Source organism: Apodemus sylvaticus, chromosome 6, assembly GCF_947179515.1.
Source record: "Apodemus sylvaticus chromosome 6, mApoSyl1.1, whole genome shotgun sequence".
NCBI lineage: Eukaryota > Metazoa > Chordata > Mammalia > Rodentia > Muridae > Apodemus > Apodemus sylvaticus.
The window spans coordinates 124,437,107-124,454,957 of NC_067477.1; the positions used below are offsets into that span (position 1 = coordinate 124,437,107).

The 17,851-nt window shown below is 44.0% G+C and overlaps 1 protein-coding gene across 1 annotated transcript in view; it reads left to right on the forward strand.

Annotated features, from left to right (window-relative positions):
* The window catches only part of Vit (vitrin), a 108,276-nt gene that overhangs the window by 40,633 nt on the left and 49,792 nt on the right, over positions 1-17,851 (forward strand). Inside the window, exons 5-6 of the mRNA XM_052186751.1 lie at positions 7,408-7,564; positions 17,313-17,446. Of these exons, the coding sequence (XP_052042711.1) occupies positions 7,408-7,564; positions 17,313-17,446 (291 nt within the window). The remainder of the gene's footprint in view (positions 1-7,407; positions 7,565-17,312; positions 17,447-17,851) is intronic.

Below are 17,851 nucleotides of genomic sequence, written 5' to 3' on the forward strand. Positions count from 1 at the left end.
ACTACATGACACTCCACAGTATCTCCTTCTTCCCTGTCAGAACAATGCATCCCCCTCCCCACAAACCCTTCATGGCTCAGTAAGCTTGTCAAAATCTTTTTTTCCCCTATGAAAACAGTATTATATAGTCCTAGAAAGACCTCTGGTGGAGACACAGGTGCGCCATTGACCATGACAAGGCTGTGAATTTGCAAAGTTCCCATGTGGTTTGGTTTCCTTGGCTTCTCCCTCATCTTGTTCCAGGCCCCCAGGTGTTCTCATGTTCTCCAAACCACAGAGACTATTTCTACATCAAAGCCGTAACCCTGGTTTCATTCCCCTAGACCTTTGCTGACTGGAGCCGACCTTCTCACCGTCCATGTAGGCAGGGATTAAATCCCTCAGTCCCCTGCAGCTCAGGAGTCTGGACACAAGTCTGAGGGCAGGATGAAGCCACTGAAGAGGAGTGTTGAACAGGAAAACGATAAAATCTGAGTACATCTTTTAAGGTCTCACTATGCTGTTCATAAAGAAAGGATTGGGATAAAGGATGGGGATAGCACAAAAAAGAAAAGAAAAAAGAAAAGAAAAACAGTAGGACAATTAAGTTAGCAGTCCAGACATGAAATATGTCTTGAACCAGGGTTGGTATAGAGAGAAATAGCAGAATCAGAAGTTTAAAAAAACAAAACAAAACAAAAACCAAGATTTTCAAGTAAGTTGCTTTATTCATTCAATATTCCACTGAACAACAATGAAAAAATGGAGGAATAAAATCTCTTGAAGTTTATATTCTAGATGAATGATCCAGCTGGAACTAAAACCTTGAAAACTGTGGTAGTGACTAGACAGATGGGTGAAGTTCAGGTGTGGGCAGTGATTCGAGCCATGTTCCAAGGTGGTATAGCTGAGTCCTCAGGTGGTACTATGCCCAATTTTCTGAGGAACCGCCAGACTGATTTCCAGAGTAGCTGTACTAGCTTGCAATCCCGTCAGCAGTGGAGGAGTGTTCCTCTTTCTTCACATCTTTACCAGCATCTGCAGTCACTCGAGTTTTGATCTTAGCTATTCTAATTGTTGTGAGGTGGAATCTTGGGGTTGTTTTGATTTGCATTTCCCTGATGACTAAGGACTTTGAGCATTTCTTTAGGTGCTTCTCTCCAGTTGAGAATTCTTTGTTTAGCTCTTAACCCCATTTTTAATAGGGTTATTTGGTTCTTCGGAGTCTAACTTTTTGGATATTAGCCCTCTATTGAATATAGGGTTAGTAAAGATCTTTTCCCAATCTGTTGGTTGCTGTTTTGTCCTATTGACAGTGTCCTTTGACTTACAGAAGCTTTGCAATTTTATGAGGTCCCATTTGTCGATTCTTGATCTTAGGGCTTAAGTCGTTGGTTCAGGAAAATTTCCCCTGTGCCCATGTGTTCAAGGCTCTTCCCCACTTCATCTTCTATTAGCCTAAAATCTCAGAATACCCAAGATTCAATTCACAGCCCACATGAAGCTCAAGAAGAAGGAAGACCAAAAGAAGACCAAAGGTGCTTCAGTCCTTTTCAGAAGGGTGAACAAAACACTCATGGGAGGAAATACAGAAACAAAGTGTGGAGCAGAGACTGAAGGAGAGGCCATCGAGAGACTGCCCCGCCTGGGGATCCATCCCATATACAGACACCAAACCCAGACGCTATTGTGGATGCCAACAAGTGCTTGCTGACAGGAGCTTGATATAGCTGTCTCCTGAGAGGCTGTTTCAGAGCCTGGTAAATACAGAGGCGGATGCTTGCAGCCAGCCATTGGACTAAGCATGGGATCCCCAATGGAGGAGTTAGAGAAAGAACTGAAGGATCTGAAGGGGTTTACAACCCATAGGAAGACCAACAATATCAATCAACCAGACCCCCCAGAGCTCCCAGGGACTAAACCACCAACCAAAGTGTATACATGGAGGGACCCATGGCACCAGAGGCATATGTAACAGAGGATAGCCTTATCTGGAGTAAGGGGAGGGGGCATGAGATAGGGAGGGGGGGTTCCAGAGGGGAAACCTGCTAAGGGCATAACATTTGAAATGTAAATAAATAAAATACCCAAATTTTTTTTTTAAAAGGAAAAGGCAAAAAAAAAGTGAAGTATAGCATTGGCCAGCCCAGGGATTCTTTAGAAGAGATTCTAAAAAGGCCTCAATGATCTTTAACCTTTCTTTAAAGGCAGCAAAAGAAAAAAAAATTCTGATAAGTTTTGGACAGACTCAACATAATCAAAAACTGTTTAAGAAAATTAAAAGAGTAATTTTCTAATGAAGTCTTCCGCAAAGGAAAAATAATACATGACCTGTTCGCGGGGAGTCAGGACTGAGAAGGGCACTCTTGTCTTCAACTTGATGACCTTTTTATTTCGTTAAACTAATAAATTTTCATGTAATTTTCTTTAAAGTACAGTTTTAAACTAGTTGAATACCACAGGCCAATAAAGTGAAGCGTGATGTTAAAACTTTTCATGCGTAAGCTCTTTTATGTTGTAGTAAAGTCTTCCTCATTAGCAGCTGAGGAGCAAGCAAGCTTACCAAGGCTTTCCCTAATTAATAAGGAATTTTACCCAGGCAGTAGCATGGTCTTTCCGGGATTACGGAAAAGATGGCCGGTGAATAAGAACACCCTATGTATGTGCGGTCTGCTTTGGCCTCCCACACACCTGGCTCCTGGGGTGCCACACCCTGTCAGAGCCAACCATTGTCAGCACCGGGAGGAGGCCCATACAGTGCAGGCACAAACATTCCAACACTCGCAGCTCTCTCTAGAGATTTGTGTTTTGTTTTGCCTTGCTTTTGAGATGGGGTCTCCCTGTGTGATTTCGGCTGGCCTCTCACATGGGACCGCCTCATCCCTGCCTCCTGGGTGCAAGTTTACAGGTGTGCACCACCACGCCAGGCGTCCTCCGCTAAGGCAGAAATCGCACATTAAAATACTGGCGCAGATCGTCAGTTTTCTGTTTTGAAATGGGACATGTGTGATAATTCTGGTAAAATACAGGCCTCATAAACTGTGTGAAGCAGTGGTTCTCAACCTGCAGGTTATGACTCCTTGGGAGTTCATACCAGATATCATGTATATCGGATTATTATATTATATTATATTATATTATATTATATTATATTGCTTCGTAACAATAGCAAAATTAAAGTTATGAAGTAGTAACGAATTTTATGGCTAGGGGTCACCACAACATGTGGAACTACATTAAAGGGTTGTAGCTTTAGGAAAGTCGAGAACCACTGACAGCAATACCCACTCGGTTTGCACTCCGTCCTCTTTTCTCCATGGCTGACTCGAAGGGCCTCTGGGAAGGACTTCTCAGCTCGCACTGAGATGCTGTGGTACGGAAGCCATGTTGGCTACCCATCAGAAGGAGCTGAGGAGAAAAAAAACCACAGAAGCAGAGTGTAGGGCCAGGCCTGCTGCAAGACCACGGTGCTGCTGAAGCATCTCGGGATACACCTGCGGACCTCTCTGGCTTCGAGCGGACTTTCTCGTAGCTTCCACCGTGACTCCTTGGCTTCCCCGCCAGCAAGGAGAAAGAGGCTTTGTCTTGCTTTTTTTTTTTTTTTTTTTTTTTTTTTTTAATGTTCTTGGCAAGAAGCCTTTCAAGAACTTGTAAGTAAATGCATGGGTTAGCTGCAGAGCAGCCTGGCCCACAATGTCTGATGCTCCCTCACACCTGAGCAGGAAACTTCTGGGTTTGTCTCGTTAGATTTTTTTTTCCCTTTTAAAGAAGTCTACATTATGTGTTTTGTAGATGAACTCCAGGAGTGAGAGTAAGAAAGTATAAAAAACAGTGTAAATCGTGTATTGTGACGGTAGAACTCACTTACAATGCAAAGATAAGGCATTTATTTCATCTGTTCCCAAGCACAGACAGGGAGGATTCATTGGTGGTTACAAGGAAACAGATCTCTGCACAAGCAACCAGAAGAATACGATAAAGAAATAAAAAAAAAAAAAAAAAAAGCCATGATGCTCATATACTCAACAAATTGCTGTCGGAAAAATAAAAAAAATGACCTGCTTTTTCCTGGCTGGACACTGACTACACTTTCCAATGATCTTGGCAATTACTCTTGGCAAAATTTAATTAGCTCGCTTTCTCTGACTTAATTTTCTGTATAAATTTAACAACTATTTGACCTTTAGCCACACTTTGCCGTCGTTGCGCTTTTGGGCAGCATGCGAGCATCTGGGCCTCATTGGTTTCATCCTCAGGGACAAAAATGACTTCACCCCCAACTTTGCTAATCTGGTTCTGTACAGACAAGACATTGTGTTTGAAATACCTTCTGGGTGGGGAGGAGGGAAGGAGGGAGGGAGGGGGGGCGGGAGGGAGGGAGGGAGAGAGAGAGAGAGAGAGAGAGAGAGAGAGAGAGAGAGAGAGAGAGAGAGAGAAATGTACCTTAAAGAAAACCTTGATTAGCAGGATGCAAAACATCCCCATGGGGCATTTCCATTTGTGTTTCAAGTTACAGATTTCATGAAAGATTCCACAGCTCATACTGGGCGAACCCTGAGCACTCATCCAATAACTTTCCAGATTTGGCTTCACTTATTCCTTTCCAGAAGATGCAAAAATCGCAAGAGTGTCAAGGTGTCATCAAAATGTAATCCTAACCCACAGGGTTTGCTATTTCCTATTTCAAATAACCAAGGCCAAGAAGTCTGCACTTTTCTTTGCATCTAAAGGAGGAGATGTACTTGGGAGTGATCTGTGGGGGAGATGGGAGTCCAACACCCCATTTCCTCCAGGGACACAGCAGCTAGCTGATCTGAGAAGAAACTAAGCTGGCATCTTCTGTCCCCAAATTGCCTTTTAAAAATTGTACACTCTGTAAATAAAGAATATATCGAATAAAAATATGTAAAAAAAAATTTTTTTTTTACACTCCAAGACTCAAAATAGTAAGCACAGCCCCGGGCGTTGGAGTGTAAAGAACAAAAGGTTACAAAGAAGTAACTTTGGTGGGGAGGGTGGAACTGAGCGTTTTAAGCACTGTGCTCCTGTTCCTAAAGCAGACCACAAATTGCTTAATCCTGTGCTGAGGAGCAACCCTGGCTCCCAGGAGGAGCGCCATGCTGGCCTAGCCCTGAGAGGGCTTACAGGAGGGGTGCTTACGGGAGGGGAGGGGTGTGTGGGAGAAAGGCAGGAGCTCAACTTCCGCTCTCTCTCCCCGACTTGAATGAAATGTAACTGCTCATTCGGTTACATTAGGGTTAAGAGGAGGGATGGGGGGGGGGCAGGGGGGAGGCGTGCGCGTTCTTTCGGATACAGCTGGAAACCATTAGCAACTCCATGAGCATCTCAGTAAATCAGAGGGTGGGTGGCCTGGCAAAGCTCCTGGATCTCCGAGGGTAATCACCAGCTCTTAGCACTGGGAGGGGTTTAATTTCCACCTCCCACCCAGGACAGAAACCCCTTACAACTGCTCTGTTCGCATACTTTCACTAAAGGCCTGTTCATCGCTTCATGTGAACAGCCCATTCCTACCAGGGAAGCATCAATTCCTAGAAAGTTCTTGGCAAATTTACTTCTACAGAAAGTTCCCCCTTCCAGTCCCCCCCACCCCTGGTGTCACAGCTCACCACAGTGCTGCTCGCAGAGAAAAGGACCCCGGGCCTCTGAGGTTTTCCTTCTAGCTGCTAGTTGACCCTTTCTTGTCGATCTGGACGCAGATTATTCTCCCCCTGCACCCACGTGAACATGCCAGTGCTGGACTGTGTTTATGTTTTAGAATCATGTTTAGAATCTTTCTAAAGATCTGGTCCCGGAACAGAATACAGAGTCACCTGAGGCAGGCTTGCATGTTGCTTACTTGTGACAGAGTCTCACTGGGCAGCCTTGGCAGGCCTGGCACTTGTTATGTAGACCAAGGTGGTCTTAAGGACCCACTTGCCTCTGCCGCTCTCCTGGAGTGAGCCAACACAACACACCTTTGGGGCGGGGCGAGCTTCTTAAACTCCCACGCACAAACCTTTTGGGGTTAGAAATTTTCATGCCACTTGAGTATACAGATGTATAAGATAGATATGTAAATAATATGCTTACTAATATTCATAAAAACTATCATAGGGCCATTCTTTGGTATTCATACAGCTATCATTTATAAAAGAAGGAAGCAAAATTTACATGTTAATGAGAGGGATATGTTTATTTTTTTTACACTTAAAGAATTAGATCATATCTAAATATTTGATACTGTAGAGAACCTTCAATATTTTGCAGAGTAGATCAACATTTGAATTTTAAATCATCCATATTGAGAGCTCTGTTTTGTGTAATCATGCAGTACTGTTGGAGAGATGATTTGGCAACTGAGGTCCCAGCTGCTCAATTATGAGGACCCGAGTTCAGTTCCTAGCACATACAGTGAGTGTCTCAGTCACTAACTCCAACTGCAAGAGACCCAATACCCTCTTCTGACCTCTTCAGACATTTAAAAACACATGTGCATATACACATACATAGACATGTGATCTTATGCATACACATATAAATAAAATAAAATTGTTATCTACTTTTTTCTCCCTACCACCCAACTTCATGTTCTTTCTCTCTTTTGGTCTTTTGAGAGACTGTCTCACTGTGTAGCCTTGAACTCACAGAACTGTGCAACCCATAGCTTAAGGAACTGTCACTTGGGGGGGGGTGCTTTTTTTTTTTGAGGGAGGAAAATCTTTGCAGAAAGGAAGCATCCAACTCCTTTTTCAGACACTGTCAGCGAAACATCTTTTTCAGCTTATCCTCAGGCAAGGTTTCTGCTCCAGAAAGCCTCCCTGTAGCTGTGAGAAGGAGAAAGAGGCAGGAGACTAGAACTGAGGCATGCCCCTAGATGCTTGCTGGGCAGGAGTGCCAACCTTTTCAAGTGTAGAGGCAAACAATGTGTCCTCTGGTGACTCAACATCTAGGCCAAAGAAATCCTCTGGAACCAAAATGAAAAGATGGGTTTGAATATAACTTCTTTTGTCTACAGACGTCCCCCTCCTTCCATGGATTCCAGATCACATCTTGATCTTGGGATCTTGATCTGGACCTTTGTCTCAGTATTATTTTCAATTAATTTTCCAAACAGGAACAGGAGTCAGCCCTTATACATACATACATACATACAATACATACATACATACATACATACATACATACATATGTATGTATTATATATATAATATATTTATTTTAAATGCAGTGTTAAATGCAGTAGAAGGCATTGTTCTTAAGGTCTGAGGAATGTCCTTGCTATGTCTTTACCCTCATGATGTGGAAGGGACACAAGGCCAGTTCTTTTAATCCAGACTTTTATGGATGAATACTTAACGACCTGCCCGTGTCACCTCATATGTAAAATGACACAGCAGGGGTAATTTTGACCTCATTGTGTATTCCCAGCTGTGCCTCAGATCAACTGTGATGTCAAAGCTGGAAAGATCATCAATCCTGAGTTCATGGTGAAATGTCCAACGGGTTGCCAAGACCCCAAATACCATGTTTACGGCACTGGCGTCTACGCGTCTTACTCCAGCGTGTGTGGCGCCGCGGTTCACAGGTGGGTGGCTATGACCTATTCAGCACCCAGTGATCAAAGCACTTTTGGGAACTTCTGGTGCAGGGTTGCTGTAATTAGCAAGCAAAAATGTACAAATCTAGTTGAACCGCCTGCATTCCGTTTGGAAATTTGTCCCAGAAGTCATGCGTGACCCCGTGTCTCCTTTCCTAGCACTCTTACAGAAGCTGACTGGCTTATCCTCTGCCTTTTTTATTTTAAGTTCTATTTTTTTTTAAATTGCAAATAAAAGAGCAAAATCACATACCAAAGTTAGCCAGCTCCCAAAACTTTACAGTTCTGTAAGCATCTGTACCTCAAGAACAGTCATTTGGAATGGAAACTCTGACGCTTCACATCGAATTCTATACTTTCACTATTGAATGTATCCACATATCCACTACCCAAAATGAAACTTCATATTCTGAATCCCGCCAATAGTATCTGGACATGTGGGTCCAGCATAACACGTAAAGAAGAAAACAAGAAAGGCTAAGTATTAGAGTTTGAAGAGCAACTGAACACAGATGATCAAGGTGAGTCGTGGACATGAACAACAAAAGCTAAGTGTTCTCCCCCTTCCCTAGGTGAGGAATGAGGAACTGTATTCTCCTGTGATCATGGCAAAGAAAATGAAGTTCTTGATCCTTTACAACACTTTTTTTTTTCCTACGTGCTGTGCGAGAAAATGTTAGGAATGACCAGGAGTTTGGGGGAGAAAATATCTATCAGAACTCTGGTGATGGATCAGAGACAGAAAGGGGTGGCAGGTGACACGCAGTGCCACCTGCCACTTTGGGACTGGAGGACTACAAGAGGCATGGCATGCTTTGCCCTCAGTCACAGCTTAAATGAAAAGTGGCGAAGTGACCGTCCCAGGGTCCTCAGACCTTTCTTCCTCACCTTGGAGCCATGCATGGGGAAATGTGTGTTTAATATCTTTGGTAATTAAGTTAATACACATATGGCAAACACTTTCCCCACTACTATACTTACTCACCACAGCAAGTAGCTTTTGAAGTATCTGCTGTTCTTAGACACATCTTCAAAACAAAGACAGGGTCAGCTGTGGTGGTGAGAACCTCTAGCCCAGCAATTGGGAGGCAGGAGAGTGAGTCTGGAATGCTAGGTTATCTTCTATGCCATTGAATCTATGGCCAGCCTGAGCTACATGAGACCCTGTCTTCAAAAACAAACAAACACACGATAAGACAGCAGGTGAGTAGAATCTGGATCGCTCTTCTAAAGCTACATTATCAAGCATCAGAGTGAGGTATGGAAACCCAGATCTAGCTACACATGATTGCACAAAACTACTGCTGGCATAGCCTTGGATGCAGGGGCTCCATGCTAGATGATGTCTTAATTATTTGGGCTTCTTATATCTTTTTCCTTTTCTTTACACAAAAGTTACTATTCACTTGAATGAGAGGAGATGGTATTAAACCCCCTCTGAAGGTAGCTACTTAGTACACTCTGAAGTTTGGAGGAAGCAGACAGAAAACAAAGGCAACAATGAAACCTTGTGCATAAGATACACTTTAAGTATTAGCAGTAGAGTATGTTAGACAGTCCTCTCCTTTGTCCATAACAATGGGAGGGAATAAGGTGGAACAGTACTACAACCTCTCTCCTGTTGTTTTTTCCTTAAGTGGAACAAACCACAAGAGTAAATTTGACCTCAGCACTGATGCCATCCAAATGACAGCAAGCGACCTTTTGTCGCTCTAATTTCTTCCTCCTGGCTTTGTTTCATTTCAACGCTACTGCTAGCGTTTCCATTAGTCAGAAAAGGAATCTGGCGTGACTGGCTAATCTGTGCAAAGGAGACAGGGAAGGCTCGTGAAATATGAGTCCTTGCTGGGCAAACTACCTGGAAGGAAGGAAAGGAAGGAAGGGAGGGAGGGAAGGAAGAAAGGGATGGAGGGAGGGAGGAAGGAAGAAAAAGAAAAGTTAATGTAATTGCTAGCCACTTATACAGTGAAGACCAGAGCTCCTCTGTGTCCCCGACTTTTAGCCCAGAGTCCCAGGTCACACAGTCACATGGGAACTAGAGGGACTCAGCACTGCTCAGTGGATGGAGTGAGGGAGGTGTATGGTTTTTTTGCAGGAGTCTTGTCCAGAAAAGGCTTTAAAAATGGACACACGCCTAAAGAGAAAATCAAGAAGGGTGTTTAGAGGAACAGGCTCTGCAAGCCTCAGGCTCTCAGAATGGGATGTAAGTCAGCGAGAAGAATGCAGATAAGGCAGAACCAAGAGTCACTGCTTATTGTGAGCAACCAAAGGCTTCTGGGACCTCCTGGGACCAGACTCTCTCAGTGTCTGAGAGAGCAGAGCTATTCAGGAAGAGGTATCACTATCCATCTGATGGATGGATAATGAGCGGGAATTTGGGATGCTATTAGCTTTATTTTCAACCAACAGAGATAATCTGGCTTTTGGGAAGCAGGATTTGAGAGATACCATGAAGAGAGTGTGGACTGGGGACATTAGTCCCTCACCTGCCAGAGTCTCCCACAGTCAGAACAGGAGATCAGCAAGAACAGACTTGGGTTCAATAACTCAAGTTAATTTGAATTAAAGGAGTTAATATTCATATACCATATCATGGAGAGATGTTTTTTCATGGGACATTTATTCCTTCAAAACAAAGGATGTTCACCACACTGGGACATCATTTCTGGGCTCAGTCTCATCTTAAACTATTTACTTGTCTATTTATAGGTAAGATACACATACTCCAAGTCCTGTGCGTGGAACCCAGAAGACACTTTTGGGGAGTTCTGTCCTTTCCCTTTTTTTGAGGCAGGGTCTTTCTTCCTTCTGCCATTCTGCATCTTCAGGCTAGCTGACCCATGAACTACTTTGAAGGTCACTCTACAGTCTCCCTCCTGCCATCTCTCAATAGAAGCCCTCATTACAAGTGCATGACACTCCACACAGCTTTTCCTTACATGGGTTCTGGGCTCTGTGTCCATTGGGCTTAGTTGGTGTCAGAAATAACATCAGCGCGAAAGGAACAAACAAACAAAGCGAGGCTGTTCTCTTCGTGCAGAGGGTGTAACGGGAACCCAAACTGGGCTAGTTAAATGCTGGCGCCAACATGGCTCCAGTATTTTATTCCTGACATACCTTGTGACTGCATCCTATCCCACCTGTGAAGCCTGACGCACAGTCTAACTGGGCTGATTCATGCAAAGGGCTCAGGAAGGGCTCATGAAATATGAGCCCTTGCTGGTCTAAGAAGGAAGGAAGGAAGGAAGGAAGGAAGGATGGAAGGAAGGAAGGAAGAAAAAAAGAAAAGAAAAATCTCCTCACAGTTGGCAGGCACTTTTATATACTAAGCCATCTAGCAGGTCTTAACACACACACACACACACACAAAGGCAGAGAGGCAAACACTTTGTAAAAAAAAAAAAACAGAGCTCTTCCTAAGGTGGACCGATGAGGAGACCATGTCTGTGCAAGACCCTCTTCCTAAGGACTTCTAAGTGTGTGCCTAACCCCAGAACAGCTGTCATTCAACAGCTGGCTCCGCGGTTTCTGCTCCCTCTCTGAGCTGGGATACTGGCCCTAAGTTTATCTCAGATCCCAGGCACCAGGGTCAGGAAGGAGGTGAACTTCAAAGCCATGCACATGTGCAGAGTCTGGTGATAAATTTTCCACAAAGGCGACAGAAAGAAGACATGCCTCATTAGTGTATTTCCACATATAGACACTCTTAAGATGACTGACCTCAAACCCCCAGTGTCAAGTGGGTCATGAAGTCCTGCAAGGTTAACAACTGGCTGTCAAAGCTGGTATAAGAACTCCCTGCCCCAGCCCACTGATAAGCATTCTTACACAGGATAATAAAATGTTATCCTTTCCATAGGGATTTTTTTCCAGGAGCTGTAGAGATGGCTCACTAATGAAGAACACTGGTTGGCCTTCCAGAAGACCCATGTTTGGCTTCCAACACCTACACAGGGGCTCACAAATATCTATAACTCCAGTTCTGGGTGATCAGATGCCCTCTTCTGGCCTCTGTGAGCACCAGGCTTGCATGTGCACATATATGCATATAGGCAAATACCTATACACATTAAAAATAATTTTTAAATGCGTTTTTTAAAAATAATTTTTTATTTAAGAAACCAAATTAATTCCAGAAATCTTTAGAGGTAGTACAAGACAGAAAATCACCCAGTATATTATGAGAGCAAAAGTCTAAGAGAGTTGCAGAATCAAGCCGGCGTCAGGCTCTCTGTGAGGAAGGACATGCTAATAGAGGAGCCTAGAGAAGACAGCAGTGCAGCGTAAGCCACTTGAATGCAATGGTGAGGTTGGTCAGCAACAGAGGCTAGCCAGACGTCATGGTGGAGCAGTGAAGGCTACAGAGAGCGACAAGAAATTGGAAGGGGAGATGTTTCTGCTTGTGAACCCTAAGGAAGTGCTACAACCAACAGGGCTGAGCCCACAGTGTGAGTTCAGGGAGACCTGCCTGCATTCACATAGCTATTGCAAAGCATTAGTTACAAAACCAGGTGTGACTCACTCTTGGAGCCGCCTGTTTCTATGGAACAGGGAATAACAACCTTCCATCCTCCCCGCCTGCCCGGTCACTGTGAGGTTTGCTGGGAAGGCGCAGTGAGACCTGACCGAGGTGGTTTAGAGCCATTAAGTGTTTTTACACGTCAAATGCTATCACCACTCTGTCTGAGGACATCAGGAATCTGAGTGTTGAAAGTTGTCACTGTGGAGTTGGGAGGGGAGGAAATGTCAGCCTCACCCCTCCGGGGAAGGACTGGTGTTGATGGGAACAAATCCTTGTACTTTATATTCATATGCCATAAAATATAGACACCCAGAGGAGCCACGGGAGACTCTGGTGCAAGGTAATGACACTGTACTGGTGCTATGTAGGACCTGGGGTGGGCCTCCTGCCTAACAGATAGATATACCAGTCCCTAGACATCAGGATGTAAAAGCTGGTAAAAAAAGAAATCCTAGAAATTAAGGAGTCCTTTCAATCATCAGGAGATCCCTTTCCTCTATTTCCTCTTCCTTCTCCTCTTCCTCCTCCTCCTCCTCTTTTCCTCCTCTTCCTCCTTGTCATCCTCTTCCTCCTTGCCCTCCTCCTCTTCCTCCTTCTCCTCCTCTTCCTCCTCCTCTCTCCCTCCTCGTCTTCCTCCTCCTCTTCCTCCTGTCCTCCTCCTCTTCCTCCTTCTCTTCCTCCTCTTCCTCTTCTTCCTCCTCTTCCTCTTCTTCCTCCTCTTCTCCTCCTCCTCTTTCTCCTTCTCTTCCGTTTCCTCCTCCTCTTCCTCCTCCTTCTCCTTCTCCTCTTCCTCCCTCTCTTCATCCTCTTCCTCCTCCTCTTTCTCCTTCTCCTTCTCTTCCTCCTCCTCTCCTTCCTCCTCCTCTCTCTCCTCCTTCTCCTCCTCCTCCTCTTCCTTCTTCTCCTATTCTTCCCCTTCCTTCTTTCTCTTTCCTCCTCCTTTCTCTCCTTTTTTTTTCTAAGAGTGGAGCTCAGGGCCTCTCACATGCTGGGCAGGCCTCCTAACACTGAGCTACACTCTCTGCCCAGAGTATTATTTTAGGATTAGTTTAATCTAGTGGCATCTTTTCCCTCTCTGGTCACAAATCAAAGAACCATGTACTTCTAACAAGTTTATCCTGCTCCCGAAAGTGACTGAATTTGTCCTGTGATATCAAGAAGTCACAGAAGTTAGAAATTTTGACCTTACAGAAACTTTGTAGTTTCATGAGGTCCCATTTGTCAATTCTATTTTTTTTCGATATATTCTTTATTTATATTTCAAGTGACTTTTCCCTTTCCTGGATCCCCCTCCCCGAAAGCCCCATAAGCCCCTTTCCCTCCCCATTCCCCAATCCACCCCGCTCCACTGCTCTGTCCTGGTATTCCCCTACACTGCTGCACTGAGCCTTTCCAGGACCAGGGGCCACTCCTTCCTTCTTCGTGGGCATCATTTGATATGTGCATTGTGTCTTGGGTATTCCAAGCTTCTAGGCTAATATCCATTTATCAGTGAATGCATACCATGAGTGTTCTTTTGAGACTGGGTTACCTCACTTAGGATGATGCTCTCCAGTTCCATCCATTTGTCTAAGAATTTCATTAATTCATTGTTTCTAATGTCTGAATAGTACTCCATTGTGTATATATATCACATTTTCTATATCCATTGCTCCGTTGAGGGACATCTGGGTTATTTCAAGCTTCTGGCTTTATGAATGAGGCTGCTATGAACACAGTGGAGCATGTATCCTTATTACATGCTGGGGAATCCTCTGGGTATATGCCCAGGAGTGGTATAGTGGGGTCCTCTGGAAGTATCATTCCTAACTTCCAGAGTGGTAGTACCAGCTTGCAACCCCACCAGCAGTGGAGGAGTGTTTCTCTTTCTCTACATCCTCACCAGCACCTGTTTTCTCCTGAGTTTTTGATCTTAACCATTCTGACTGGTGTGAGGTGAAATCTCAGGGTTGTTTTGATTTGCATTTCCCTGATGACTAAGGATGTTGAACATTTCTTTGGGTGCTTCTCATCTACTTGCTATTCCTCAGGTGAAAATTCTTTGTTTAGCTCTGTAGCCCATTTTGTAAGGGAGATACTTGGCTCTCTGGAGTCTACCTTCTTGAGTTCTTTGTATATCTTGGATATAAGCCCTCTGGAATGTAGTGTTGGTAAAGATCTTTTCTTAATTTGTTGGTTGCTGTTTTGTCCTTTTGATAATGACTTTTGCCTTGCAGAAACTTTGTAGTTTTATGAGGTCCCATTTGTCAATTCTTAATCTTAGAGCATAAGCTATTGGTGTTTTGTTGAAGAAATTTCCCCCTATGCCCATGTCCCCAAGGGTCTTCCCCAGTTCCTTTTCTATTACTTTCAGTGTGTCTGGTTTTATGTGGAGGTTCTTGATCCACTTGGAGTTGAGCTTAGTACAAGGAGATAAGAATGGATCAATTTTTATTCTTTTGCATGCTGACCTCCAGTTAAAGCAGCACCATTTGTTGAAGAGGCTATCTTTTTTCTACTGGATGGTTGTAGCTCCTTTATCAAAGATCAAGTGATTCTGTGGGTTCATTTCCGGTTCTTCAATTCTATTCCATTGATCTACTTGCCTGTCGCTATACCAATACCATGCAGTTTTTAACACAATTGCTCTGTAGTACTGCTTGAGGTCAGGGATACTGAAGGTCTTTTACTGTTGAGAATAGTTTTAGCTATTCTGGGTTTTTTGTTATTCCAGATGAATTTGAGAATTGCTATTTCTAAGTCTATAAAGAATGGAGTTGGGATTTTGATGGGGATTGCATTGAATCTGTAGATTGCTTCTGGCAAGATGGCCATTTTTACTATATTAATGTTGCCAATCCAAGAGCATGGAAGATTTTTCCATCTTCTGACGTCTTCTTCGATTTCTTTCTTCAAAGACTTGAAGTTCCTGTCATACAGATCTTTCGTGTGTTTGGTTAGAGTCACACCAAGATAGTTTATATTGTTTGTGGCTATTGTGAAGGGTGTCATTTCCCTAATTTCTTTCTCAGCCTGTTTATCCTTTGAGTATCAAAAGGACAAAACAGCAACCAACAAATTGAGAAAAGATCTTTACCAACACTATATCTGAGAGAGGGCTTATATCCAAGATATACAAAGAACTCAAGAAGGTAGACTCCAGAGAGCCAAATATCCCCCTTAAAAATGGGGGGTACAGAGCTAAACAAAGAATTTTCACCTGAGGAATAGCAAATGGCTGAGAAGCACCCAAAGAAATGTTCAACATCCTTAGTCATCAGGGAAATGCAAATCAAAACAATCCTGAGATTTCACCTCACACCAGTCAGAATGGTTAAGATCAAAAACTCAGGAGAAAACAGGTGCTGGTGAGGATGTGGAGAAAGAGAAACACTCCTCCACTGCTGGTGGGGTTGCAAGCTGGTACTACCACTTTGGAAGTTAGGAATGATACTTCCAGAGGACCCCACTATACCACTCCTGGGCATATACCCAGAGGATTCCCCAGCATGTAATAAGGATACATGCTCCACTGTGTTCATAGCAGCCTCATTCATAAAGCCAGAAGCTGGAAATAACCCAGATGTCCCTCAACGGAGCAATGGATACAGAAAATGTGATATATATACACAATGGAGTACTATTCAGACATTAGAAACAATGAATTAATGAAATTCTTAGACAAATGGATGGAACTGGAGAGGCATCATCCTAAGTGAGGTAACCCAGTCTCAAAAGAACACTCATGGTATGCACTCACTGATAAATGGATATTAGCCTAGAAGCTTGGAATTCCCAAGACCACAATGCACATATCTAATGATGCCCACGAAGAAGGAAGGAGTGGCCCCTGGTCCTGGAAAGGCTCAGTGCAGCAGTGCAGGGGGAATGCCAGGACAGGGCAGTGGGAAGGGGAGGATTGGGGGAACAGGGGGAGGGAAAAGGGCTTATGGGACTTTGGGGGGGGGGCGGGGAATCCAGGAAAGGGGAAAAATCACTTGAAATGTAAATAAAGAATATATTGAATTTAAAAAAAAAAGAATCAATAAAGAAAAGAAAAAGGAATTTTCAGGCACAAAGTTTTCTTTTCAAACGACTAGTGGGAAGCTTGATCTAGTGGCACATGCCATAGTCCTAGGCACTCCAGAGGCTGAGACAGGGGAATGGCTTGAGTTCAGGAGCCCAAAGCCAACCTGAATAACAAAGTGAGACCTACAAATACAGAAGCGACAAGAGAAAGGAAAAATCATTAGTAAGCCAGGCATGGTGAGAGAGGTAAGAGGACTGGGAGTTCAGGACCAGCCTGGTTTACATACCAAGCTTTGAGACTAGCCTGGGGTACCTAGAGAAAGAAGCCTTGTCTCAAAAGAAGGAAAGGAGGGAAGGAAGGAAGAAAGAAAGGAAGGAAGGAAGGAAGGAAGGAAGGAAGGGAGGGAGGGAGGGAGGGAGGGAGGGAGGGAGGGAGGGAGGGAGGGAGGGAGGAGGGAAGAAGGGAGGGAGGGAGGGAATGGAGAGGAGGAGTTAGGTATGGTGTCACATACCTTTAATCACTGCACTCAGGAAGCAGAGGCAGGCAAATTTCTGTGAGTTTCAAGCCAATGTAGTCTACATAGCAAGATCCTGTCTTTAAAAAAAAAAAAAAGAGTAAGTAATTAAAAAAGAAGAGACCCAAAAATACACAAGGAAAGAGTAGGAACTAGAAATGTGAGTCATTTGACCTGGTGGTCAGATGCCAAGTCCAGTGGTGGAAATACCATGGGGTGGGGGCAGGGAAGTAAAGACAGGGTTTCTCTGTGTGGCCCTGGCTATCCTAGAACACACTCTGTAGATGAGGCTGACCTCGAACTCACAGATATCTGACTGCCTCTGCCTCCCTCCCTCCCTCCCTCCCCCCTTCCTTCCTCCCTCCCTTCCTCCCTCCCTTTCTCTCTCTCTCTCTCTCTCTCTCTCTCTCTCTCTCTCTCTCTCTCTCTCTCTCTCTCTCTCTCTCTCTCTCGGATTAAAGGCGGTATGTGCCATCATGCTCAGTTAAACACCATAAACAGCGGGGATTGACTGCAAATCCAGAGCAAACGTTCCCTTAACATCCCTGCTTTCTAGTAGCCTACTAAAGACCAAGACCAGTGGGTGTGGTTGCCGGGCTGTAGTTCTATTAGTTCTATACTTCCATCTGTCTAAGGTTTTTATGTTTTTTTTTTTTTTTTTGGTTGTCATTTGTTTGTTTTCTTTTCATAGCGGTGTGCTGGATAATTCAGGAGGGAAAATACTTGTTCGGAAAGTTGCTGGGCAGTCCGGTTACAAAGGAAGCTACTCGAACGGGGTTCAGTCTTTATCCTTACCCAGATGGAGAGAGTCCTTCATCATCTTAGGTAGGTCGCACCCCGAGGTCACTGCTGGATATGGGCATCCATCCGCGGTCCAGGACGGAATGAGAGTTTTGCCTGTGGATTACTCATTTCAGAGATAGATCAAGCATTATTTTAAAAACTAGAATTATGAAACAGATTATAATTACTTGAAAATTACAACCAGGTCAAACCTGGAAATGCTAAACCCATCAGTTGCTCATCTGAACTGCGTCATGGCTGTCTGCAAGCCCAACTAAACTTGAAGTAAAGTGAATTACAGCTAAGGAGTTGGGTTGTGAAAACACTCGTCCTTCTGGAGAGCCAAATGTACCCCATACCTAGAATATTGTTCCTGAGCTCTCTAGGAGATGGGTAGGTGGGAGCAGAGGTTTGGAGGGACACTGAGTCACAATTCTATTTTAGATT